Source organism: Eptatretus burgeri, chromosome 24, assembly GCF_056783735.1.
Source record: "Eptatretus burgeri isolate ZD-2024b chromosome 24, Ebu_testis_v1, whole genome shotgun sequence".
NCBI classification, from domain to species: Eukaryota; Metazoa; Chordata; class Myxini; order Myxiniformes; family Myxinidae; genus Eptatretus; species Eptatretus burgeri.
Genome location: NC_140984.1, coordinates 932,392 through 959,131, shown reverse-complemented (window position 1 = coordinate 959,131; position 26,740 = coordinate 932,392). Strand labels below are relative to the sequence as shown.

The 26,740-nt window shown below is 46.1% G+C and overlaps 1 protein-coding gene across 2 annotated transcripts; it reads left to right on the top strand.

Moving 5' to 3' along the window:
- Positions 1–982: 982 nt before the first annotated feature.
- Positions 983–23,503, top strand: LOC147007854 (cyclin-dependent kinase 4-like). Of its 2 annotated transcripts, XM_085866325.1 has the most exons (8): positions 983–1,195; positions 10,803–11,043; positions 14,331–14,466; positions 15,050–15,217; positions 20,608–20,717; positions 21,545–21,595; positions 21,766–21,901; positions 23,140–23,503. In XM_085866325.1, exons 1-8 carry the CDS (start codon positions 1,072–1,074, stop codon positions 23,281–23,283), a joined length of 1,110 nt encoding a protein of 369 aa, XP_085722451.1. In that variant the 5' UTR covers positions 983–1,071; the 3' UTR covers positions 23,284–23,503. The 2 variants fall into 2 exon arrangements, 1 of the variants encoding a protein (XP_085722451.1); XR_015053835.1 differs by lacking the exons at positions 983–1,195; positions 10,803–11,043; positions 14,331–14,466; ... (2 more) ...; positions 21,766–21,901; positions 23,140–23,503 and adding exons at positions 16,558–17,096; positions 17,214–17,479; positions 17,574–17,961; positions 18,096–18,331.
- Positions 23,504–26,740: the final 3,237 nt, after the last annotated feature.

Below are 26,740 nucleotides of genomic sequence, written 5' to 3'. Positions count from 1 at the left end.
CTCACACATAATTAGGACATACCATGAACCTTCCATAGCAGTTTCATGTATATCTGACTCATCGTCTCTGAGATATAACGAACTTCGTCATTTCCTCCGTCAGGTGCACATTTGAGACCAAATATGGAAATGTTTTTCTCTCTGTTTTGGTTCATTGATTTGATCTGAAAGGGGAAAATGTGTTGAGATTATAAGTACAACAAGCTAATGGTAAAAGTTATGTCACCCGACAGTGTCAATGGATGTTTGTTCTGTGATTGGCAATTCCCTGGTGGTCCGCGAAGTCCTCGAGCATGCACAATAAAAAGAGGGTTTCGAGTCAACCCCTTGTTGGGACATGGCGCGTGGTCAGACTGTGTGGGTCACGTGAGCGATCCAGCCGACAGGTGGGCACATTACGGACAATTAGGTGTGACACCTGGTGTCAGAGGTGTGACACAAATGGCGATGATTACAACACAGTGCTGGGTAAATTGAATGATCATTTCACATCAAAAAGAAACGTGATTCATGAGAGAGAGCCACCTTCGATCAAACAAACCAAAATGGTGGCCTTGGTTGGCCTGATGAATGTGGCCTCCATTACATGGAGGAGGTGAAGCAGGTGGTCGCTGCTTGTGAGGATGTGAAAAGCACAGAGGTGGGGCACAAATGGAGCTGGAGGTGGAGAACACCAAGAGGTAAAGGAAGGAGTCGAGAGTGAAAATGCGAGCCCGAACAAGAAGGAAGCCAAAGATGGCGAAGGAGATGAAGAAAATGAAGAGGTGAAGAATAAGAAGGTTCAGGAGGAAGAGCGGACGAGGTTCTCTGGGTGCAAATTTAAACGTGTCGCTGTGCATTGTGGGTAAACACCGGAAATACATTTTTTAACCCGGTTCGTGGGAATCGTGAACAAAAACACGATAATGTTGAGGATCCAACACGATATTAAATTTACACTTTTCAAATCTGGCAACTGTTGTTATTATTGTTGTTGTTGTTGTTGTTGTTAATGTCGTGAATTTTATGATTGTTTTAGACGAATTTTTAATGTTGTTGTAACATTATAAAGTTAAATTGATTTTAGAATGAATGAGTGGGATTGAAACCCTCCCAGTAATCCCCTCCAGGTGTGTATTTAGTGTTTTATTAATTTGCGTTTCTCAACCACGTCGATGCAGGCCTGACATTTTGGCGCGAAGTTCGTTCCAACGTGGTGAGTGACTTGTTCACACAAGTTATCATAAAATGTAATTAACCAGCAGAATAGTGAGTTGTTTGGTGGGGGGAGGAAACCCTCCTCTTAACCAGACGTAGTGTGGTTGTTGTTCGAGGGCCCTCTCGAAGTCTCGAGGTCGATGTTTCTCACCCCGGCCTAGTCATCCCACCACATTAAACTAGAACGACTCTCGGTCGAGTGCATACCTCCTCCAGGCTGAACAGGCCTAGTCATCCCACCACATTAAACTAGAACGACACTCGGTCGAGTGCATACCTCCTCCAGGCTAAACAGGCCTAGTCATCCCACCACATTAAACTAGAACGACTCTCGGTCGAGTGCATACCTCCTCCAGGCTGAACAGGCCTCGTCATCCCACCACATTAAACTAGAACGACTCTCGGTGGAGTGCATACCTCCTCCAGGCTAAACAGGCCTAGTCATCCCACCACATTAAACTAGAACGACTCTCGGTCGAGTGCATACCTCCTCCAGGCTGAACAGGCCTAGTCCTCCCACCACATTAAACTAGAACGACTCTCGGTAGAGTGCATACCTCCTCCAGGCTGAACAGGCCTAGTCCTCCCACCACATTAAACTAGAACGACACTCGGTAGAGTGCATACCTCCTCCAGGCTGAACAAGCCTAGTCCTCCCACCACATTAAACTAGAACGACTCTCGGTAGAGTGCATACCTCCTCCAGGCTGAACAGCCCTAGTCATCCCACCACATTAAACGAGAACGACACTCGGTAGAGTGCATACCTCCTCCAGGCTGAACAGGCCTAGTCCTCCCACCACATTAAACTAGAACGACACTCGGTAGAGTGCATACCTCCTCCAGGCTGAACAGGCCTAGTCCTCCCACCACATTAAACTAGAACGACTCTCGGTCGAGTGTATACCTCCTCCAGGCTGAACAGGGCAAGTCATCCCACCACATTAAACTAGAACGACTCTCGGTGGAGTGCACACCTCCTCCAGGCTGAACAGGCCTAGTCCTCCCACCACATTAAACTAGAATGACTCTCGGTAGAGTGCATACCTCCTCCAGGCTGAACAGCCCTAGTCCTCCCACCACATTAAACTAGAACGATACTCGGTAGAGTGCACACCTCCTCCAGGCTGAACAGGCCTCGTCCTCCCACCACATTAAACTAGAACGACACTCGGTAGAGTGCATACCTCCTCCAGGCTGAACAGGCCTAGTCCTCCCACCACATTAAACTAGAACGACACTCGGTAGAGTGCATACCTCCTCCAGGCTGAACAGGCCTAGTCCTCCCACCACATTAAACTAGAACGACACTCGGTAGAGTGCATACCTCCTCCAGGCTGAACAGGCCTAGTCCTCCCACCACATTAAACTAGAACGACTCTCGGTAGAGTGCATACCTCCTCCAGGCTGAACAGGCCTAGTCCTCCCACCACATTAAACTAGAACGACTCTCGGTAGAGTGGATACCTCCTCCAGGCTGAACAGGCCTAGTCATCCCACCACATTAAACTAGAGCGACTCTCGGTCGAGTGCATACCTCCTCCAGGCTGAACAGGCCTAGTCATCCCACCACATTAAACTAGAACGACTCTCGGTCGAGTGCATACCTCCTCCAGGCTGAACAGGCCTAGTCCTCCCACCACATTAAACTAGAACGACTCTCGGTAGAGTGCATACCTCCTCCAGGCTGAACAGGCCTAGTCCTCCCACCACATTAAACTAGAACGACACTCGGTAGAGTGCATACCTCCTCCAGGCTGAACAGCCCTAGTCATCCCACCACATTAAACTAGAACGACACTCGGTAGAGTGCATACCTCCTCCAGGCTGAACAGGCCTAGTCATCCCACCACATTAAACTAGAACGACTCTCGGTCGAGTGCATACCTCCTCCAGGCTGAACAGGCCTAGTCATCCCACCACATTAAACTAGAACGACTCTCGGTCGAGTGCATACCTCCTCCAGGCTGAACAGGCCTCGTCATCCCACCACATTAAACTAGAACGACTCTCGGTCGAGTGCATCCCTCCTCCAGGCTAAACAGGGCTAGTCGTCCCACCACATTAGACTAGGGCGACACTCGGTCGAGTGCATACCTCCTCCAGGCTGAACAGGCCTAGTCCTCCCACCACATTAAACTAGAACGACTCTCGGTAGAGTGCATACCTCCTCCAGGCTGAACAGGCCTAGTCCTCCCACCACATTAAACTAGAACGACACTCGGAAGAGTGCATACCTCCTCCAGGCTGAACAAGCCTAGTCCTCCCACCACATTAAACTAGAACGACTCTCGGTAGAGTGCATACCTCCTCCAGGCTGAACAGCCCTAGTCATCCCACCACATTAAACGAGAACGACACTCGGTAGAGTGCATACCTCCTCCAGGCTGAACAGGGCAAGTCATCCCACCACATTAAACTAGAACGACTCTCGGTGGAGTGCACACCTCCTCCAGGCTGAACAGGCCTAGTCCTCCCACCACATTAAACTAGAATGACTCTCGGTAGAGTGCATACCTCCTCCAGGCTGAACAGCCCTAGTCCTCCCACCACATTAAACTAGAACGATACTCGGTAGAGTGCACACCTCCTCCAGGCTGAACAGGCCTCGTCCTCCCACCACATTAAACTAGAACGACACTCGGTAGAGTGCATACCTCCTCCAGGCTGAACAGGCCTAGTCCTCCCACCACATTAAACTAGAACGACACTCGGTAGAGTGCATACCTCCTCCAGGCTGAACAGGCCTAGTCCTCCCACCACATTAAACTAGAACGACACTCGGTAGAGTGCATACCTCCTCCAGGCTGAACAGGCCTAGTCCTCCCACCACATTAAACTAGAACGACTCTCGGTAGAGTGCATACCTCCTCCAGGCTGAACAGGCCTAGTCCTCCCACCACATTAAACTAGAACGACTCTCGGTAGAGTGGATACCTCCTCCAGGCTGAACAGGCCTAGTCATCCCACCACATTAAACTAGAGCGACTCTCGGTCGAGTGCATACCTCCTCCAGGCTGAACAGGCCTAGTCATCCCACCACATTAAACTAGAACGACTCTCGGTCGAGTGCATACCTCCTCCAGGCTGAACAGGCCTAGTCCTCCCACCACATTAAACTAGAACGACTCTCGGTAGAGTGCATACCTCCTCCAGGCTGAACAGGCCTAGTCCTCCCACCACATTAAACTAGAACGACACTCGGTAGAGTGCATACCTCCTCCAGGCTGAACAGCCCTAGTCATCCCACCACATTAAACTAGAACGACACTCGGTAGAGTGCATACCTCCTCCAGGCTGAACAGGCCTAGTCATCCCACCACATTAAACTAGAACGACTCTCGGTCGAGTGCATACCTCCTCCAGGCTGAACAGGCCTAGTCATCCCACCACATTAAACTAGAACGACTCTCGGTCGAGTGCATACCTCCTCCAGGCTGAACAGGCCTCGTCATCCCACCACATTAAACTAGAACGACTCTCGGTCGAGTGCATCCCTCCTCCAGGCTAAACAGGCCTAGTCATCCCACCACATTAAACTAGAACGACTCTCGGTCGAGTGCATACCTCCTCCAGGCTGAACAGGCCTAGTCCTCCCACCACATTAAACTAGAACGACTCTCGGTAGAGTGCATACCTCCTCCAGGCTGAACAGGCCTAGTCCTCCCACCACATTAAACTAGAACGACACTCGGAAGAGTGCATACCTCCTCCAGGCTGAACAAGCCTAGTCCTCCCACCACATTAAACTAGAACGACTCTCGGTAGAGTGCATACCTCCTCCAGGCTGAACAGCCCTAGTCATCCCACCACATTAAACGAGAACGACACTCGGTAGAGTGCATACCTCCTCCAGGCTGAACAGGCCGAGTCCTCCCACCACATTAAACTAGAACGACACTCGGTAGAGTGCATACCTCCTCCAGGCTGAACAGGCCTAGTCCTCCCACCACATTAAACTAGAACGACTCTCGGTCGAGTGTATACCTCCTCCAGGCTGAACAGGGCAAGTCATCCCACCACATTAAACTAGAACGACTCTCGGTGGAGTGCACACCTCCTCCAGGCTGAACAGGCCTAGTCCTCCCACCACATTAAACTAGAACGACTCTCGGTAGAGTGCATACCTCCTCCAGGCTGAACAGCCCTAGTCCTCCCACCACATTAAACTAGAACGATACTCGGTAGAGTGCACACCTCCTCCAGGCTGAACAGGCCTAGTCCTCCCACCACATTAAACTAGAACGACACTCGGTAGAGTGCATACCTCCTCCAGGCTGAACAGGCCTAGTCCTCCCACCACATTAAACTAGAACGACACTCGGTAGAGTGCATACCTCCTCCAGGCTGAACAAGCCCAGTCATCCCACCACATTAAACTAGAACGACTCTCGGTCGAGTGCATACCTCCTCCAGGCTGAACAGGCCTCGTCATCCCACCACATTAAACTAGAACGACTCTCGGTCGAGTGCATTCCTCCTCCAGGCTAAACAGGCCTAGTCATCCCACCACATTAAACTAGAACGACACGCGGTAGAGTGCATACCTCCTCCAGGCTGAACAGGCCTAGTCATCCCACCACATTAAACTAGAACGACTCTCGGTCGAGTGCATACCTCCTCCAGGCTGAACAGGCCTCGTCATCCCACCACATTAAACTAGAACGACTCTCGGTCGAGTGCATCCCTCTTCCAGGCTAAACAGGCCTAGTCATCCCACCACATTAAACTAGAACGACTCTCGGTCGAGTGCATACCTCCTCCAGGCTAAACAGGCCTAGTCATCCCACCATATTAAACTAGAACGACTCTCGGTCGAGTGCATACCTCCTCCAGGCTGAACAGGCCTAGTCATCCCACCACATTAAACTAGAACGACACTCGGTCGAGTGCATACCTCCTCCAGGCTAAACAGGCCTAGTCATCCCACCACATTAAACTAGAACGACTCTCGGTCGAGTGCATACCTCCTCCAGGCTAAACAGGCCTAGTCATCCCACCACATTGAACTAGAACGACTTTCGGTCGAATGCATACCTCCTCCAGGCTGAACAGGCCTAGTCATCCCACCACATTAAACTAGAACGACACTCGGTCGAGTGCATACCTCCTCCAGGCTAAACAGGCCTAGTCATCCCACCACATTAAACTAGAACGACTCTCGGTCGAGTGCATACCTCCTCCAGGCTGAACAGGCCTCGTCATCCCACCACATTAAACTAGAACGACTCTCGGTGGAGTGCATACCTCCTCCAGGCTAAACAGGCCTAGTCATCCCACCACATTAAACTAGAACGACTCTCGGTCGAGTGCATACCTCCTCCAGGCTGAACAGGCCTAGTCATCCCACCACATTAAACTAGAACGACTCTCGGTCGAGTGCATACCTCCTCCAGGCTGAACAGGCCTCGTCATCCCACCACATTAAACTAGAACGACTCTCTCTCGGTCGAGTGCATCCCTCCTCCAGGCTAAACAGGCCTAGTCATCCCACCACATTAAACTAGAACGACACTCGGTGAGGTGCATACCTCCTCCAGGCTGAACAAGCCTCGTCATCCCACCACATTAAACTAGAACGACACTCGGTCGAGTGCATACCTCCTCCAGGCTGAACAGGCCTAGTCATCCCACCACATTAAACTAGAACGACTCTCGGTCGAGTGCATACCTCCTCCAGGCTGAACAGGCCTCGTCATCCCACCACATTAAACTAGAACGACTCTCGGTCGAGTGCATCCCTCCTCCAGGCTAAACAGGCCTAGTCATCCCACCACATTAAACTAGAACGACTCTCGGTCGAGTGCATACCTCCTCCAGGCTGAACAGGCCTAGTAATCCCACCACATTAAACTAGAACCACTCTCGGTGGAGTGCATACCTCCTCCAGGCTGAACAGGCCGAGTAATCCCACCACATTAAACTAGAACGACTCTCGGTGGAGTGCATCCCTCCTCCAGGCTGAACAGGCCTAGTAATCCCACCACATTAAACTAGAACCACTCTCGGTCGAGTGCATACCTCCTCCAGGCTGAACAGGCCGAGTAATCCCACCACATTAAACTAGAACGACTCTCGGTCGAGTGAATACCTCCTCCAGGCTGAACAGGCCGAGTAATCCCACCACATTAAACTAGAACGACTCTCGGTAGAGTGCATACCTCCTCCAGGCTGAACAGGCCTAGTCATCCCACCACATTAAACTAGAACGACTCTCGGTCGAGTGCATACCTCCTCCAGGCTGAACAGGCCTAGTAATCCCACCACATTAAACTAGAACCACTCTCGGTGGAGTGCATACCTCCTCCAGGCTGAACCGGCCTAGTCATCCCACCACATTAAACTAGAACGACTCTCGGTCGAGTGCATACCTCCTCCAGGCTGAACAGGCCTAGTAATCCCACCACATTAAACTAGAACGACTCTCGGTGGAGTGCATCCCTCCTCCAGGCTGAACAGTTTTCGTTTTGTATCCACTGATCGGCCGGATCTGGACTCGGACCTGAACCAAACTCCGATCGGCTTGTTCTTGTCACGCCAACTCATCCACCAAGTTTTTGACATATTGTGCTGTGTACTGTATCCTGCATCATGTGTATCGTTTTTGGTCCTATCTCATCTATCAATGGTCAGAATCACTTAAATTATTCTCGTATCCGGATCGTGATCTTCACCAAAATCGAATCAATTCGCCCTTCTCACACACCCAACTTGTCCACCAAATTTCATCTGAATCTGTCCACAACTTTTTGAAAAATCGTGCTCACAGACAGACAGACAGGTGTGAAAACATAACCTCCATCCACCTTCGGTGGCAGAGGAAACAATGGTCCATGCAGCTTCCTTCCTAATAATGGTACGTGCTGCTTCCTAATAATAGTATGTGCTGCTTCCTAATAATGGTACGTGCTGCTTCCTAATAATGGTACATGCTGCTTCCTAATAATAGTATGTGCTGCTTCCTAATTATGGTACGTGCTGCTTCCTAATAATAGTATGTGCTGCTTCCTAATAATGGTACGTGCTGCTTCCTAATAATGGTACATGCTGCTTCCTAATAATGGTACATGCTGCTTCCTAATAATAGTATGTGCTGCTTCCTAATTATGGTACATGCTGCTTCCTTGCTTGATCAATGAACGGTTCATGCTGCTTCCTTCCTAATAATGGTACGTGCTGCTTCCTAATAATAGTATGTGCTGCTTCCTAATAATGGTACATGCTGCTTCCTAATAATGGTACGTGCTGCTTCCTAATAATAGTATGTGCTGCTTCCTAATTATGGTACATGCTGCTTCCTAATAATGGTACATGCTGCTTCCTAATAATAGTATGTGCTGCTTCCTAATTATGGTACATGCTGCTTCCTTGCTTGATCAATGAACGGTTCATGCTGCTTCCTTCCTAATAATGGGACGTGCTGCTTCCTAATAATGGTACATGCTGCTTCCTAATAATGGTACATGCTGCTTCCTAATAATGGTATGTAGTGCTTCCTAATAATGGTACATGCTGCTTCCTAATAATGGTACATGCTGCTTCCTAATAAGGGTATGTACTGCTTCCTAATAATGGTACGTACTGCTTCCTAATAATGGTACATGCTGCTTCCTAATAATGGTACATGCTGCTTCCTGATAATGGTACATGCTCCCTCCTAATAATGGTACATGCTGCTTCCTAATAATGGTACATGCTGCTTCCTTGCTTAATCAATGAACGGTTCATGCTGCTTCCTTCCTAATAATGGTACGTGCTGCTTCCTTGCTTGATTAATGAATGGTACGTGCTGCTTCCTTCATAAAAATATCATGTACTGCTTCCTTGCTTGATACTCAGCATTTACTTGGAGGACAGAGTGGAGTACGAAGTACAGACAAACAAGCATAGGTTGGCAACCACGAGGGGGAGGAAATTCCAACTTCATGACTCCCCACTGAATGACGTCACTCCCCTCCCTGCAGACCCCCCCCCGCCCCCCAGCTCAGACTGTTTTTGTTTGAAGTTCTGACAGGTGGTGTCTCATGCATTTGTGTGCACGTTTCGTCGGGCTGACCATAACGATCGTTTTGGTCCAATTTAGACTACTTTATTATGTTATCAAATTGGCAAAATATTTCTTTTCTGATGACTCCATCCTCTGTCATACCATCTCACATCCCTCAGATTGGCAATCAGCAGGCTTTTCACTCTCTGCAGATCTGGATAAAATCGCAAGTTGGTCCAACACGTGGAACGTGTCTTTCAATCCTGACAAATCTCACACTCTCACGATGTCTCTTCGAAATGACCGTCTGAAACCCCCTCCCCCTCCCCCCATCTACTTTCTCAACAATCCTCTGGAAGAAGTCCTTTCATTCAAGCTTCTGGGTCTCACGATCTGCCAAGCTGTTCGGGTTTCCTGGTAAAGCCACATTTCCAAGATGGCCTCCAAAGCCAGTCGCTGACTGGGAATCCTCCATCGTGCAAAGTCCTTCCTCGGCACAACTGAGCTCCTGACCAAATACAAAGCTTTCGTCCGCAGCCTGATGGAGTACTGCTCTCCCCTTTTGGCTGGTGCTCCTGCCTCACACCTTTCTCGGCTTCACGCTGTGGAAACTAAGGTTTTTAGGATTATTGGTATCTGCCACGGTGAAGCTGATTTCTTGGGTCTCTCACTCTCTCACAGCGAGCAGGTTGGTGGTCTTTCTGTCTTCTCCCGTCTCCTCTTCGGGCTTGCCCCCCACCCCTTGCTCTGTCTGTGTTCTGCCCCCAGATATTTCCGCAGGGTGCTCAAGGTCCGCCAGCAACCCCTTTCTGGTGAAACTGGTAAAATCACGAATCAGGGCTCACCTTCACTCTTTCATTCCTCTTTTTTTCCCACCTCTGGACCAAACTCCCACACTCTCTTCAATCCCACTCCTCCCTCCAGGTCTTCAAAACAGCTGTTCATCTCACATTTTCCTCCATCCAAAACCATCACCTTTTCTTCCCCCGTTAATCCACCCCACACCCACCACCTCCAAATCGCTGCTTTCTTTCCTGAAAGTCCCTGTAATGTCCATGTTGTTGCTTCCCTCTACTACCCCTCTTGTCTCCTGCTCCCTTTGTTATATATTCTGTGTGTTAGCTCTTATATGAACCTCGACAATATATATATATATATATATATATATATATATATATATATATATATATATATATATATATATATATATATATATATATATATCTTAAAGGTATTTTTTGACCCATAAATGATATTAGGTCGGGTTGACCATCTTTATAATAATTGTGTTTACCCAACAATATTTAGTCATATTGACCACCTTTTTCATGGTTATGTTCACCAAAGAATATTTGGTCAGGTTGACCATCTTTTATGGTAAGGCTGGATCAAAAATCAATTTGGTTGGTTGAAAATTGGACCAAACGTTTTGGGGTCAACCCTGACTGGCATTTTCAAGGTTAATTTTTTTACAATTCACAGTTGAAACCCAAGCCATCAAAGAGCCTTTGTAATTATCAACAAGACCTTCAGGACTGATCCAAAGCATTTAACGAGCCAATCCTGTCATGGTACTTAGCGTGACCTTTGTGTAATGTCTCCCACCTGTAATTTGCAGGTACGAATAAGGGATTGATGGAGATGCAGGAGGGTAAGCAGAATCGCTTCAAGCGTGTTGCCACGATTGGATACGGTACACATGGCACGGTCTACAAGTCCCAGGACCTTTTGAGTGGACAGATGGTCGCTCTGAAGAAGATACATCTGCTCACCCACGGGGAAGGGGTTCCAAACTGCACTCTCCGAGAGGTTGCTTTGCTGCGCTATCTCCAGTCGTTTGAGCACCCCAACATTTTGAAGTAAGCGATGCACCTGCACGTCACCTGGAGCGCCTTGGTTGCTAAATTAAATATATATAATGAAGAAAGACACACCCATTTCTCTCATCTGTGACTGGAGGAAATAGCCAATCAGCTCTCACCTAATCAACTCGACCCAGGTGGCGAGGATTATATAAGTAAATTGACACCTCCCATGCTGTACCAGCCGAAGAAGCTGCATAAAGCAACCAAGAAGGCTGACACAAGGTATGCGCTTTGCTGTTTCAAACCCTTCTCAGAGTTCCTCCACAGCTCTGAAGACATTACATACATACATATATATATATATATATATATATGTATATATATATATATATATATATATATATGTATATATATGTATATATATATATATACATATATATATATATATATATATATATATATATATGTATATATATATATGTATATATATATATATACATATATATATACATATATATATATATATATATATATATATATATATATATATATATATATATATATATATATATATATATATATATACATATATATATATATATATATATATATATATATATATATATATATATATATATATATATATATATATATATATATATATATATATATATATATATATATATATATATATATTGAGCCTGGTGTTGGCGCAGTGGTTAGGGCAGCGGCTTGGGATCCAAAAGGTCCTGAGTTCAAGCCCCGTTGGACCACTGAATTCATACACCAGGGGGTTGACTCAGCCTGTCATCCTTCCGAGGTCGGCGAAATGAGTACCAGTGTACTGGGCTGGTGTATACCCCGGTTAAAATAGGTGTACCATATCCCTGTGTCGTAAGAGACGTCCAGGGTTGCGTCAGGAAAGGCATCCGGCGTAAAACATGTGCCAAATCACTATGCGGATCATGCGGATGATTCGCTGTGGCGACCCCTAACGGGAGCAGCCGAAAGAAGAAGAAGAAGATATATATATATATATATATATATATATATATATATATATATATATATATATATATATATATATATATATATATATATATATATATATATATATATATATATTGTTGCGAATTCGCGCCCGCCGGCGTGCGAACGGCCACGTGACTCGAATCGCGGCATGTCGCCCACCGGACGGACAATTCTGTCGTGACCCTCTCGGACTAACGCCGGGAGCTAGTCACGGGTGGGCCTTTCGGCCTCACCACGATCGTGCCAATCGGCCACCCGCGTGGGATAGGGTTGTTCGCCAAACTCGACCTACCTAAGTACCCACGCGGATGGTAGACCGGGCGATCGGACCTCGCCGCAGGTCGACTCCGGACACGGACTGCTTAAGTGGTCCGTTCCGTACTATCGGGATAACCGAGCGGTGTTATCGTAGGCCTCGACGGTTCCGATTAATTATCGGGCGTATTAAGCCCACGACGAACCCGTTACGTGAAGCAAGATGGAGATTCAACCAAAGGAAAGGACGCAGCGAAACGGGGAGCAATTCAACATGCAAACACTTTATTCACACCGACACAGAGCACACATAGAGCAATTAAAACAATTTTGCACAAAGACCAAATGTAATACGAAAAACAATAAAGCAACAACGACGCAGAGCTACAACCGACTAAGACCGACACACGGCAACACTTAACAGTTTTACTTCACCAGACTGGCGCCACACACACACGTTTACACAGAACCCAAAATAAATGGAAGTCGCGACTTCCCTGAGCGTGTCGAGTCCCTCCCCGACGTCCGTCGACGGGGTCCCGCCTGGCCGCGACTCCGTGTCCGAGCATGGTAGGCGAGTCCTCTCCTGTGTGCCTCGCGCCTGCACGTGTTGGCCACTCGACGCCACGGACCGAGTGTTCGGCGCTATCCCAGCGCGGATAGAGGGGGGGAAACGTGGATGGCCAAAGTCGGGAGAGGGGAATGGCGGATGCTCCTTCCCGCCAGCGGGGTCTTACAACTGCACCACAAAAGACCCGGCCAGCGGCCACCAGGACGAGCGAGCCGGAAGACGAGAGCAACCACGAAGCAAGAGCATCCACCAAGCAAGAGCATCGACCAAGCAAGAGCATCTACCAGCAAGAGCATCGACCAAGCAAGAGCATCGACAAAGCAAGAGCATCAACCAAGCTGCTTCGCCCGTCTCCGACTTTTATATCCTCGGAGCTCCGCCCTGTTGCTCCGCCCCGTTCTTTGCTCCACCCCCCTTCGAGGCGCTTCGAGAAAGGTCTCGAAGAGGGGCGTTCCTCCTCCCTGGCCGTGTCATACCGCGCATCCACCAATCGAACGCCAGCTGCCCTCACCTCGCTTCTCTCCCCTCACACCAAGTGCGGAGAAGAATGGTGCGAAAAGCCCACCGAGCGTCCTCGTTGGGTTTTATTTGAAATAAAAGATAGAGAAAGAAAAACGACTGACTCAAAGCGTCGCAGCCCGAATGAATCACATTTATTCCCTCTAAACAACGGGTTTGGGCCTAACTACACATGTACTTACAGAGATATCTCACTTACGGGACCTGAATGGTGGTTTGCGAATTTCCACAGCCATAACAATATATAAATATATATATATATATATATATATATATATATATATATATATATATATATATATATATATATATATATATATATATATATATGGTCCGTCGAAAAAGTAACGGGACTGACTTCACAGAAATTTTATTCCAAAAAATATGTTGAAATCATAACTTGTACCCTTCAAAATAGTTTCCTTCCAGACTCACATACTTGTCCATCCTCTTCTTCCAAGCTTCGATGCACCCCCGGAAGGCTTCTTCTGGAATCCTCCGTAGCTCCGTCGTCACAGCCCTTTTGATGGCCTCCACATCAGGAAATCGGATCCCCCTCCACTATGGAAGAACGTCCACATCCAGGAGGAGTTGGAGAGGGTCGAGGCCACGGTTTGACTCATGAGGGATTCCACAAGGGTTTATGTGAATGATTTTGAATGAAAGAAGGGTGAAGACGTGTGTGACATGGACCTTCAGACCTTGAGAGGGACAGCACCAAGTGGAGCTTCTTTTAGGATAAAGAAACATTTGCTTTCAACAATCGAGGTTTGTGGAGGTGCAGAACTTGTAATGTCACAGACGGACAAACGAATTAAGACAAATCACACCTGTGGAGGTGAGTGACGTGCACATGAGGCTTCTTACACCAATGACAATGCAGACATTCAGAGAAACCCTTTAACAAACAAAGCAATCGACTTGAATAACCAATTGTTCTTTGTGTGTGCATATCTTTGTGCAGATTGCATAATGTGTTTTTCAACGAGTTTACAGACAAAATGGTGAGCCTGACATTGGCACTTGAATTCATTGATCAAGACCTCTCCATGTTCCTGAAGACTGTCTCACCGCCTGGCCTGCCGGAGACTCAAATCCGGGTACCCTCCTCTTCACATCCACATAAACGAAGAGCCATTCCATGCACACTGTGATAACTAGTTGTACTGACTCCTGGTTATATTTTTAGCAATCACTGGGGGATGAGTGTGGGTAAAGGTTAGTTGTAACAATGGCTGATGTCATGATGGGTTGGTGGGTGATCAGTTTTTCGTGCTGGAGGGAAGAGCTCGATTCGACAAACATGGAGGAGACACCCTATTTGCAGGCGAGTGGAAAGCTGAGACTTAGGTTTGATGATAAACCTTCAGATTGCTATGAAGATGGTGACAAGCCAGGTGAAAGTGGCAAAGTACTGATAGGCTGCTCATCTGTCTGTTTCTTAAGAGAGAAACTTCAATGTGTATCGTTGAGAGATGCCATTAACCATCGTGGCCTGAGGTTCCACCACACCCTCCAGGATCACAGATGAGGCGTAACAACACCCACAAAGGGGAACCTGGATCTCACTTCAGGTCTCCATGGATGAACACCTTGTGTAGCTCTGCGGTGTGTGAACCACATTGAGTTTTCGTTATTTGTTGGTGTGAATCACGTGTTCACCCATTTCCGGTATAACCACAGGACATGATGTACCAGTTGCTGAAAGGCCTGGATTTTATGCACGTCCACCGGGTGGTGCATCGCGACCTAAAACCACAGAACATCTTGGTGACCACTAGTGGGCAGCTCAAAATTGCTGACTTTGGCCTGGCTCGAATCTACAACTGCCAGAAGTTGCTCACGTCTGTGGTACGTACCTTGGCGAGTCTCAAAATGTCCGTCCGTCTTGTGGCTGAATGTTTGGGCCTGTTTTTGACCCCGTGTGCAAGCACAAGCGTCCCAATCTTGCGTGTGCAAGTTGGCTCTAAATTCGTCCCAATCACGCATGAGCAGAGAGGAGTGAGAAAAAAAAATTTTGGCCTGAAAGGCAGTGAAACAAAATTATAAATCATTCCAAACAGGAAACAGTTTTTAAGGACGTCATAAAGGACACAAGCAACAGCCACAAAGAACTCAGGTGGTGTAAATGACGGTGCATCAACGGCGCTGAACTTCCGACAAAAAATGTTTTGTTTGTTTTTTTTCTACAACCTTTAAAACCTTTATTTTATTTTAATTGAATTATATACTTGAACACTGTAGAACAAAAATCGCCTTCTTGTCTCTTACAAAGACCTCCAGTTTCGCAGCACCTGGGCAAATTATTACGTCATCTTACACCAACTCGACCAATTAAATGTGCCACTCTGGGCGTTCGGGAGTCTTGAGATTCAGACAAACTGACGGCTCGTAGAAAATATAGATTGTGTTCGGAAACGAAAATCAGAGTTCAAAAGACCCTTCGCAAGTGATGTCCTTTTTCTCAACACTGTGTGGGTTAAGGTGTTCCATTAACTCTCCAGATTAATCAAGGGTTCCATCGACTTGTACAATATACTGTTGCATCATGGTGGAGGTTCACTCATCCACAAGTGTCGTAGCTTGTCAGACTGCACTGAGAATCACATTAATAATGAGAAAAGAGTGAGACGTATGCTCCGTGTCGAAAGGTAAAAAAAATATCCAGGAGGCACTGGGTTCAAAGGGCATGACCTGTAATTTCCCACCAAATTCGATTTGGGATTGATTAATAGGATTCTGCAAAATAGTCGACATGTTAAGTGACATTTGACTTCAAATCGTGATGCAAAGGTCCCCTTTGGCATGGAAGTTCCTTCGGGTCAAAGAAACAAATTTATCCAAAGACACACGTCATATCTCAAAATCCAGGATGGCCGCCGTCGACCATTTTGGAAAACATGGCCCAGTCATAGGTCATGAACAGTTTGTCATAGAAACTATTATGATACGTGTTTTCTAACTAACTTGAGGTCACTGAACTCATTTCCGGTGACAATTTTGCTTTCTGATGGATTTAAAGGTCAAATCATCGACAAAAATACATAAATATGAATAACATCGGATTGGCGAGATATCAAGCATTTGTTGACAAGCGAATCTACTCTCAAGAGGAGGCATTCACTGCAACAATACCCCATACCAAGCTGAAATTGTTCACGTCTTCGCTCTCTCAACCACGCCAGAAACCAGAGGTGGCTATCGTCAAAGACCAACAAGCAAAGGTTACCCAGATTTTGCTGGCAGCGCACTCGGGTCGCAACATCAACGAGTCTGTGTTCTCCCATGAGAGCTCTGCTCATCCTCCCTAACTGGGAAGGGATACATGTACCATGGAAACAAGAGTGAGATCCTGGACTGTATTGTACCAGCGAATCTCGACAATCGCAGACCAGAGACGACTGCCGCTGTGCTAGATGGAGCTGTGCTCGTTCAAATGCTTCGTCCTCGAAATGCTGTGACCATCGGAGACTATTTCAAAGATGTGTTTTTGCCATACATCCTCTCTTGGTTTGAAATGAACAACCGGGTTGACATTGTCTGGGACGTCTCCTCCAAGACGAGCCTCAAGTCAGGAACTAGGGAACAACGTGGAAGTGGAGCTCGGAGGCGGGTTACTGTCTCGACCAAAGTTCCTGCAAATTGGGCGGCCTTCCCACGTGTTGACCTGAACAAGCAGGAGTTATTCATGGAGCTCGCCAAGTGCTTGAAGCTTGCGACACTTCCACAGGTGAGTTGACATATTGTTGCGACCCAATGACAAACATTATGAATTGTTATTATTTAAAATACCCAGGCCTCTGTTATATCTACATATCCTCAATTGCATTGACTTCCTCATTTCCAGGGCAAGCAGCTTTCCACCACCATTCTCAGTGACTGTGAGAGTTCACCAGCTGGGGGAGACGTTGGAGCAGTGGTCCCATGCACACACGAGGAAGCCGACACTCGGGTATTTCTACATGTGGCTGCAGCGACATCTGCCGGTCATCGTCGAGTGATAGTCCACACCAGTGACAGCGATGTTGTAGTGCTGGGCGTCTCTTCCTTTGTTTCACTCGGACAGAGGATTGATGATCTCTGGATTGCCTTTGGAATTAAACGCCACTTTAGGTTAGTTCAGTTATGTTTTAAGCCAGTTGCCTTCAGTGTGTGCCAATAGGTTATTGATGAGGAAGATAACTCATATCACTACATTCCTTTCCAGGTACATTCCAGTGCACGACATCGTACACAAACTTGGAGCATCTAGGGCAAAGGCACTACCGGCGTTTCATGCAATAACAGGATGCGATACAACCTCAGCATTCTTTGGTAAAGGCAAGAAGACCGCCTGGGCAGTGTGGCAGTCTGTCCGTGAGCTCACGCTGCCTCTTGAGCTACTCTCATGCCCTAACGCCACCCTGGAAACGATCAATACTCACACATCTGTGCTCCAGAGATTCGACTTGCTGCTATATGGTGTAACTCAGGAGAACATCACAACTGTGGATGCTGCTCGGCATTCCCTCCACCTCCACCAAGGAAGAGACTTCGAGCACATGCCTCCAAGCAGCGATGCTCTGCATCAGTACCTTCTCAGAGTTGCACATCAGGTAATTAAACATACATCTTTGGGGACATTAATCGTTCTCGAGATTGCTGAATTCATTTTTATTTCTTGAATCGCACACATTTTATTAGCTATCGATACATTCTATCTCATCAGTAATTTATCTTGTCACTTCAGAGTGGACACGTGTGGGGTAATACGCTCGTGAAAGCACCAGCTCCAGTATCTCCAACAGAATGGGGGATGGCAGCCAGAAACACCAGACTCTGCACCAACTCCAGTCGACACAACAACTCCCACCATTTCGCGGGACTTGCCAGAGCTTGCCATTTGCAAGTGTAAGACTGAATGTGAAGCTCCTTGTAAGTGCTGCGTGCAGAGACAGCGCTGTATGCTTCTCTGCAGATGTCAAGGTTAGTGCGCCCACACTGGCAGGATGTACCAGGACAAGAGAGGAGAAGAGGAAGAACTTATGCAATTACGACATTGTGCGATGGATAATCTAATTTCCTCAAATTTTCTGCATGTGAAAAACAATAACATTTGTTATAATTTGTATTATTTTTTGGATTTCACCTTGAAATGCATCTGAAATGCATAGCTGGTGCCGGAAATGAATTTAGCTCGAAAACATGTATCATAATCGTTTCTATGACAAACGGTTCATGAGCGATGACTGGGCCATGTTTTCCAAAATGGTCGACGGCGGCCATCCTGGATTTTGAGATATGACGTGTGTCTTTGGATAAATTTGTTTCTCTGACCCGAAGGAACTTCCATGCCAAAGGGGACATTTGCATCATGATTTGAAGTCAACACCCTATTTTGTGCAGTGTGCACTTAACATGTCCACTAAAACTGGGAGAAGAGTTTGAATGGCAAAGGGCGACGAGGGAACAAGATGCTTTGTCGGGATGGATCCGGAAGTGTCACGTGGCATTAAATGTATGGAGAAGTCAGACAAGGTTTAAGGAATTGGACAAGAGGATGGGGGTGCAGGGATTATTTTCATTTAGGTCTTGTTCATTGTTTACGGAGGATAGTATTTATCAGACTTGACGGTGGGGCAGCAGGTGCACACAACAAGCGATGGAACGAGGAAACGGTGACATGCAAGAAGAGGGTTAATCGGTTACATCGAGACATAAAGTCAACAGGGGTAGTAAAGATTGTTGGAAGAGATGGGGTTCGGGTTGAGATGGTGTTGCACCACCTGATTTAAGGCCTGGAGGGAAGAGTGGGATTGAATGCAGTTAATGAAACTGGAGGACAAAGGACATAAGAGAGGTGTGCGGTCATCCTGGTTTATGTAAATTTAACCAGGAAGTGGTTACTGGAGGAGCTCGGGAGGGTCTGAGGATTGAGAGAGCGGAGGGAGCCAGACCGGAGGAGAGGAGGTAATAAACTGAGACCACCGATCTGCTTGTAATGTGACAGAAACATATCTTGAGCTTCGGCCTCATCACGAAAGATTCCATGAGAATTTTGAAAGATTTCGATTCCACAAAATGCAGCAGAGACAGATGTCGTGCTGGAACCCCAACCCGTAGTCGAGAGCAGTCCTCCATTGAGCTGTGGACAAAACCTGATCTGTGCGGATGAATTTGTGATCCGTTAACGAGACAAATTAAAAAAAAACTCAACTTCTTTGTTGTCATGGAGTGCAGTAGTACGACACATGTTGGGATGGGATGGCAAAAAATGGCCGCCCCATCAAATATGCATGAAATTATATATTCTGAAAAGCTACCGTAGAGTGAAATCATAAGCATTTAAAAGCCATACCTTTTATTCTCAAACGTTTTCTAAACTAAAAATAAATTTCACAACATGTTTCCATCACAATCCCTCAACAAATAAAATACACAATGACACCAACATGCACCACAAATCTACAACTACCTCGAACATAGAAATCTTCATACAATCGTTACTACCAGCAGAGCACCTGCCCTTCAGGGCCATCTTGTTCCAAGCATGCAGAACGTCCTTCTGACACATTCCTTTATTTGGGAGGTGTATCGGCAACTGACAGCTGCTTCAATCACTCCTGATAATAAAATAAATAACCCGGGTTATGTGCATGAAGTGAAAACATACCGACTGCTTATAATTCAAAACACCTCACTGCACTGTAAAACGTGGGGACAGGAATACTGTCCTGTAAATGGTGGACACTGGTGACACCGTCTAACACCCAGAGCAGTACTACGTACACATTTGCATTGAAAATTTGCTTTTCCCCCTTCTTTCCCTTAAGATCACTGGCAAAGATAAAAATACCCTTTTACATTAATTGGGGTCATGCTGTTCCTGTCTCGCTGGAGTAAATCTGGATGTAATGAGGCCACAACTGTCCGAGGAGTAACGTGACGAAGGAGCAAACACCGCTCTGTGAATTATCGTGAGGATTGCCTCCGACGACAAAAATGTCAAAATATGTCATTCGTCATCGATCGGGAGAAGGGTTGTGGTGTTGTACTGTGGTGTCATTCTTTGTCATCCTTGTAATTTCTTCCTTGTCATTTCTTCCTGCCTTGTTTGGTTGTTTTTGCGGATTCCATCCCGACATGTTTTTTTCTGACTTGTTACCGTAGTGTTGGGTGTTGGTTCAGCTTTGTGAAACTGAGGCCTGTAAGGCAGAGGTTCTCCGTCCTATGACAAAATCGACTACCTCTCTCTCTCTCAGGTCATGACCTTATGGTACCGTGCCCCTGAAGTGCTGCTCGGTGCCGGCTATGGGACACCTGTCGATCTCTGGAGCGTCGGGTGCATCTTTGCAGAGCTTTACCGTCGCAGGTCACGTAATGCATGACTTATCCTCTTCATTTGTACCTTTCTATTCCTAACTTCACTCCTGTTACTTTTGGGCTTTGTTTCTCTAACTCTTCGTTTACTCCCCCCCACCCCCCCCCCAAACTACTTAAACTTTCCACCTTCTCCTCCTCGTACTTCCTTTACCTTCCAAACTGCCTCTTCACATCTCTCCCTCACACTTCCTCTGCACTTCAAAATATTTCCTCCTTTTCCCTTCTCTCCCTCACACTTCCATGACCTTCCCAACTACCTCTTTCTCTTCCTTTACCTTCCACACTACTCCCTCCTTTTCCCTTCTCTCCCTCACACTTCCATGACCTTCCCAACTTCCTCTTTCTCTTCCCTTGTCCTCTTTACACTTCCCTTACCTTCCACACCACTCCCTTCTTTCCCTCATACTTCCTTTACTTTCCAAACTGTCTCCTCTTCCCACAACAAAAGTAAAATGTCAAAAGATATCGTGATGCTAAACCTGAAGAGGATTGCTGTGTCGTATTGTGCCATTGTAAGGTGGTGAAATTCTTCATTGTTATTCTTCTTCTTCCATCGCAATCCCACAACAAAAGTAAAATGTCAACGGATGGCATGATGCTCATCCATAAGAGGATTGTGGCGTCGTATTGTAGCATCATATTGTGGTGACATTCCGATTTTGCTTGGTTGTTTTAGAGATTTCGTCCCCCTCTGTTTTTACAAAAAAAAATGCAATATTAAAATTTTTTTTTTACAGTTATTAAATATTTGTTAACCCCGAGGAATCATTTCCTCAACAATATTTGAGTTGTTGATGCCCTTTCCTCCCTTTGCAGGCCTCTCTTCAATGGAAGCTCCGATATCAGTCATCTGAACAAGATGTTTGAGTAAGTTATTCATGTAACTTGTGTGTATCAAGTACAAAGAGGCTTTTGAATACCACGTTTGATTGTACCTTGTCTGCAGAGTGCATGTTCAGGAAGACACCTGGCATGCAGGTAAAACCAGCGATGAAATTAAACTGCAATTGCTTTTCCACCATCTTGCTACCATGCAGCATGCTGGGGTTACCAGATGAAGATGGCTGGTCCAGCGACTTTGTTTTGCCTCGCTCTTCCTTTGCTGAACGAGAGAAACCACCCACCGGGGTCCAGGTGCCCGGGATCAAACCGGCCGCCAAGGATCTGCTTTTGGTGAGTATTCCCTTGTTTTGGCGCACTCATAATATTGAACTCGTCCCGACTAGTTTAATAACGGCCACCAGTGGTTCATTGTTGCTGTTGGAAGAGTGTGATTGGTGCGTCTTCATCAACCTGTTTTATGCTAACTACCAGATACCCGTCTACTATGGGTATGGGGGACAGGACGGATCACAGTACTCGATTACGGTAGTTTCTTTGGAGGTTTTGCGCCGCATTCAACAGCTCAGTTCATATTGGTGGCGTGTCTGGGTTTCCATGATGTAATCGTCCGGGCGTAATCGTAATTTCCATGATGTAATCGTAATTATGATGTCACCTGATGATGTAATCATGCCACTACCTTTAAAATGGTTAAGATAATTCTGGGCAAGTACTGACTGTATGGAACGACTCTTGGTATACCAATCTTAAACAGATCCAAGTATTCCCACATTGTTGTGGGCTCAGCAGGTCAAACATTTTTCTCCAAAGTCTTTCATGAATCGGATGGCCAGGCCTGATGTTCGACTGAAGGTGACTTGGGCAGGAATTTGTAATTTGTTGATTGTGCTAAAGATAACTCGCCGACTCACGAAAGACACGGTGGGATATTTAATGACCACCAACTCCCAGTGTGGGCCGATGGGTCGTCCTGCTTCACATCCATCCGAGGAACGGCACACACATTGCTGCCTCGTTCAGCCTGTGAAACACCAGGATGGTAGTTTATGGCTGGGTCGGGATTCAAACCCAAGCTGGACAGCTCAGATGAGAGGGTGTACACCTGTGGTCCATCCTGCTAGTCCTGGGCCCTGCATTGATATAAAACGATTCAATTTGGTACTTTTGGCTCTGATTATAAGACCTTTCTTTTCTGCCCCCTCCTCCCCTGCCATATCTCTCTCTCTCTCTCTCTCTCTCTCTCTCTCTCTCTCTCTCTCTCTCTCTCTCTCTCTCTCTCTCTCTCTCTCTCTCTCTCTCTCTCTCTCTCTCTCTCTCTCTCTCTCTCTCTCTCTCTCTTCTTTCTCTCTCTCTCTCTCTCTCTCTCTCTCTCTCTCTCTCTCTCTCTCTCTCTCTCTCTCTCTCTCTCTCTCTCTCTCTCTATTTCTCTCTCTATCTCTCTCTTTCTCTCTCTATTTCTCTCTCTATCTATCTCTCTATGTCTCTCTCGCTCTCTCTCTCTCTCAAGTTGATTTGATGATTTTGTCGGATGATCCTATTATATAATTAATGTCATCGTTATTTTTCAGAAATTTCTGACCTTCGACCCCAAAAACCGTGTCACTGCAAGTGACGCAATGCAGCATGAGTTCTTCTCCAAGACCGATGTTGACCCAGTGACACACTGCTGTGAAGACCTTGCACCCGGCAAGACCACAAGTGAAGACCCTTGAAATCTTTGATGAGAGGGTCGAGTGTCTGGGAAACAATTTCTTGCCTTTATATCCTGTTTTATCAACATTTTAAATGCTGATTCCTTTTTAATTGATTTCTCTCTGAGATGCTCTTAAACTCTTCATCATTCTTCATAACCTTTCCTGTTCGTGATTTCTTCTTTCGTGTTTCATGTGAACCTTACTTTCTCAATAAAGGATACTATTTCCTTTGTCCTTAGTTTCTGTTTTATCCCTCCTTCTCCCTCTCACCCCTCCACCCCTCAATCAGACAAAGTTGACAACATGTAAAGAATGGAGCGTGAACAGATTCTTATTCCTCGCCTGAAATATTTCCACGTTTTCCGAATGTCCAGGCTTTTGTATTTTTGGGATACGAAGTCAAGGCTCGTGGAAGAGCGAGAATACAGAAAAGATCAGGACATAACATAACAAAAGGGACAGCAGAAAGAGAAGGTGATGCCAACAGTAGGGCAAAGGGATAAATAGATGGAGATGGGCAAACAAGGGATGAGGGGATGGAGAAGATGGATGCAGGAGCAAATTCTCAGGAAGGAAAAACTGGATATTTACGGGAGGGTAGTTTGTCATATCAGGTGTGGGAGCATACGCCGGAGCAGCGCGACGCTGCGTCCACTTTCCGTCGGTACTCCAGGGGCCTCCGTCTGGCCATCCCCCATGCAGATGCCAGGCCCATCCCCATCTCCTCGAGATGCCGATCAACCTGCTGCAAACACGAGGCACGTGGTCGGCCCATTGGCCTCCTCCACTCACGAGGGTCCCTCGCTGAGAGAATCTGGTGAGCAGGATCAGCGTCAGGAAAACGAGTCACGTGCCCATACAGCCGCAGCTGATGCTCACGGACCATGCAGGTAACAAATCTCATCTGAGTCTCTCAGCAACCGCTCGTTGGACACAAAGTCTGACCAGCTGCAGCCAAGGATTCTCTGAAGAGACCTGGCACTGAAGGAGTTAAGTCTCCGTCTCAGATCCTTGCTCAGAGTCCAAGTCTCACATCCGTAGAGCAAGACTGGAAGGACCAAGGACTTAAAGACTCAGACTTTCGTCCTTCTGCAGAGGTTCCGAGGGCGCCACTCCCCACCACACACACACCAGGACCACCACACGTTCGGACGATGTCGCTCGCCATCTCGGATCGTTGTTTCCTCACAGACATGTTTGGAAAACCGACAAACTTTTGAATCTTGGAGCCACAACTCGTGTAAACCTGAACAATGGACGTGAGGGACGTGGTGGGAAATTCCAGTCACGTGACGGTCGTAGTTAAACAGGGGGAATCGAACATCCGACGGGAATCTTCTTCACATTAAAATAATTCACAGCAAAAGAGATGCGAAGAGCTGAAGAACTGATGACGGATAAAAATGTGTTAAAAAAAACGAACAAATACGAATCGAGTCTTCTTCCGACATTCGCTTTTAGATTTCCTGACACGTCGAACATGTTTAACACACGTCGTTGAAACTGTGATTTTAAATGAATTATCGCCACGGGTTGTCATCATCACCTTGGCGCCGATTTGGTATGTGAACCTGTATGTGAACAATCTCCCTCATTCTGCAGATCTCCGCGAGTCCACGTATGAGGGAAAAACATCTGAGGTAAATTTTAAAAAAACATGAGGTAAATTTTTAAAAACATCTGAGGTAAATTAAAAAAAACATCTGAGGAAAATTTTTAAAAAACCTAAATTAAAAAAACATCTGAGGTAAATTTTAAAAAACGTCTGAGGTGAATTTTAAAAAACATCTGAGGTAAATTAAAAAAAAAACATCTGAGGTAAATTTTTAAAAACATGAGGAAAATTTTAAAAAACGTCTGAGGTAAATAAAAAAAAAAATCTGAGGTAAATTTTAAAAAACGTCTGAAGTAAATTAAAAAAAAAACAGGAAAATAAAAAAAACATCTGAGGTAAATTTTAAAAAACGTCTGAGGCGAATTTTAAAAAAACGTCTGAGGTAAATTTTGAAAAACATCTGAGGTAAATTTAAAAAAAGTAAATTTTTTTGAAATCAGGTAAATTAAAAAAAAACATCTGAGGTAAATAAAAAAACCATCTGAGGTAAATTTTTTAAAACATCTGAGGTAAATTTAAAAAAAAACATCTGAGGTACATTTTAAAAAACGCCTGAGGTAAATTAAAAAAAACGTCTGAGGTAAATTTTAAAAAAACAGGTAAATAAAAAACATCTGAGGTAAATTTTAAAAAACATCTGAGGTAAATTTAAAAAAACATGAGGAAAATTAAAAAAAAAACATCTGAGGTAAATTTAAAAAAACGTGAGGTAAATTTGAAAAAAACGTCAGGAAAATTTTAAAAAACGTCTGAGGTAAATTTTGAAAAACATCTGAGGTAAATTTTAAAAAACGTCTGAGGTAAATTTTTTAAAACGTCTGAGGTAAATTTTAAAAAGTGTGGTATGACGTGTCACATCAGCCATACTGAGGGAAACCTCATCATCAGTAAGTGTGTTTTGAACGGAGAGGAGCAACTGTTCATCACATGCAGAGTGGACGAGCTCAACGTTACGATGCTCTCCAGGAGTAAAGGTGCGCTGAGCAGACCGCCAGCATCGTCTACGATCATACTTTTCAAGAGGAGAAGCATCCCCAGCGTCCTCTGGCCCTGACACGCAAGTTCGGACACGGTCATCCTGAGTCTTGAGCTTTATCTCGAGGAAATTGTCACCCGTCCTGTGGGGAAAAACACGCTGGAGAGGTCCTGTCGTGTCGTTAAGACGGAAGCTGCAGGTTGAGAACAAACATCCCTCTGCTTTTGGGATGGTTTTTGTCCCTTTAGGCAGGACAGAGTCAATGGCAGTGGAAGTGCGACCAGGCCCTCGCACACAGGGGGCATCCAGGGGAATCGGACCGTTCGCGCTTACCCCGGAGTCGTTCGATCACGCTCTTGTGAACAATGGGCTTCCGACACATCGCCATGGTAACACACCAATTTACATTCAGGTTCACTCAGACCAACTGAGTGATCAGTAAGTTGTTTGATGCCAGTTTCACCTGAAGACGAGCGCACTTTACCACAGGAAACAAGTTCATCAACCATGTCAGGATTGTTTGTCAGTCTCTTGCTTGAGGTTGCGCCCTCATTGCGGATGACACACACAAACACACACACGGTTCTTTTCAGACATGACCGCTCGATGGTCCTAATCGTGGTCGGAGCAGCTCAACTTCCCACCTGAAAGCACACACAACAGAAACACATGAACATTGTTCACAATATTGCTCAAAGTGACCTTATCTCATCACAGATCAGTCTGATCACAAAATTAACTTCACCATTCGTTTTCTCGTGCCCTGAAACCCCGAGAAAGAGTTACGACATGACTGTGTTTATGGCTTCCCCACGAGGGGGGGTCGAGGGATCGGAAAATTTGAACCCCATCATTTTCCAGTAGCTGGACTTCAAATCAACCCA

What these genes read in the sequence shown, in the direction of transcription:
- LOC147007854 (XM_085866325.1), top strand. Translation starts at nt 1,072, where the DNA reads ATGAGTGGGATTGAAACCCTCCCAGTAATCCCCTCCAGGTGTGTATTT. An exon ending in GCAGAGCTTTACCGTCGCAG is followed by an intron (nt 20,718 to 21,544) that starts GTCACGTAATGC and finishes CTCCCTTTGCAG; the next exon opens with GCCTCTCTTCAATGGAAGCT. An exon ending in CATCTGAACAAGATGTTTGA is followed by an intron (nt 21,596 to 21,765) that starts GTAAGTTATTCA and finishes GCTACCATGCAG; the next exon opens with CATGCTGGGGTTACCAGATG.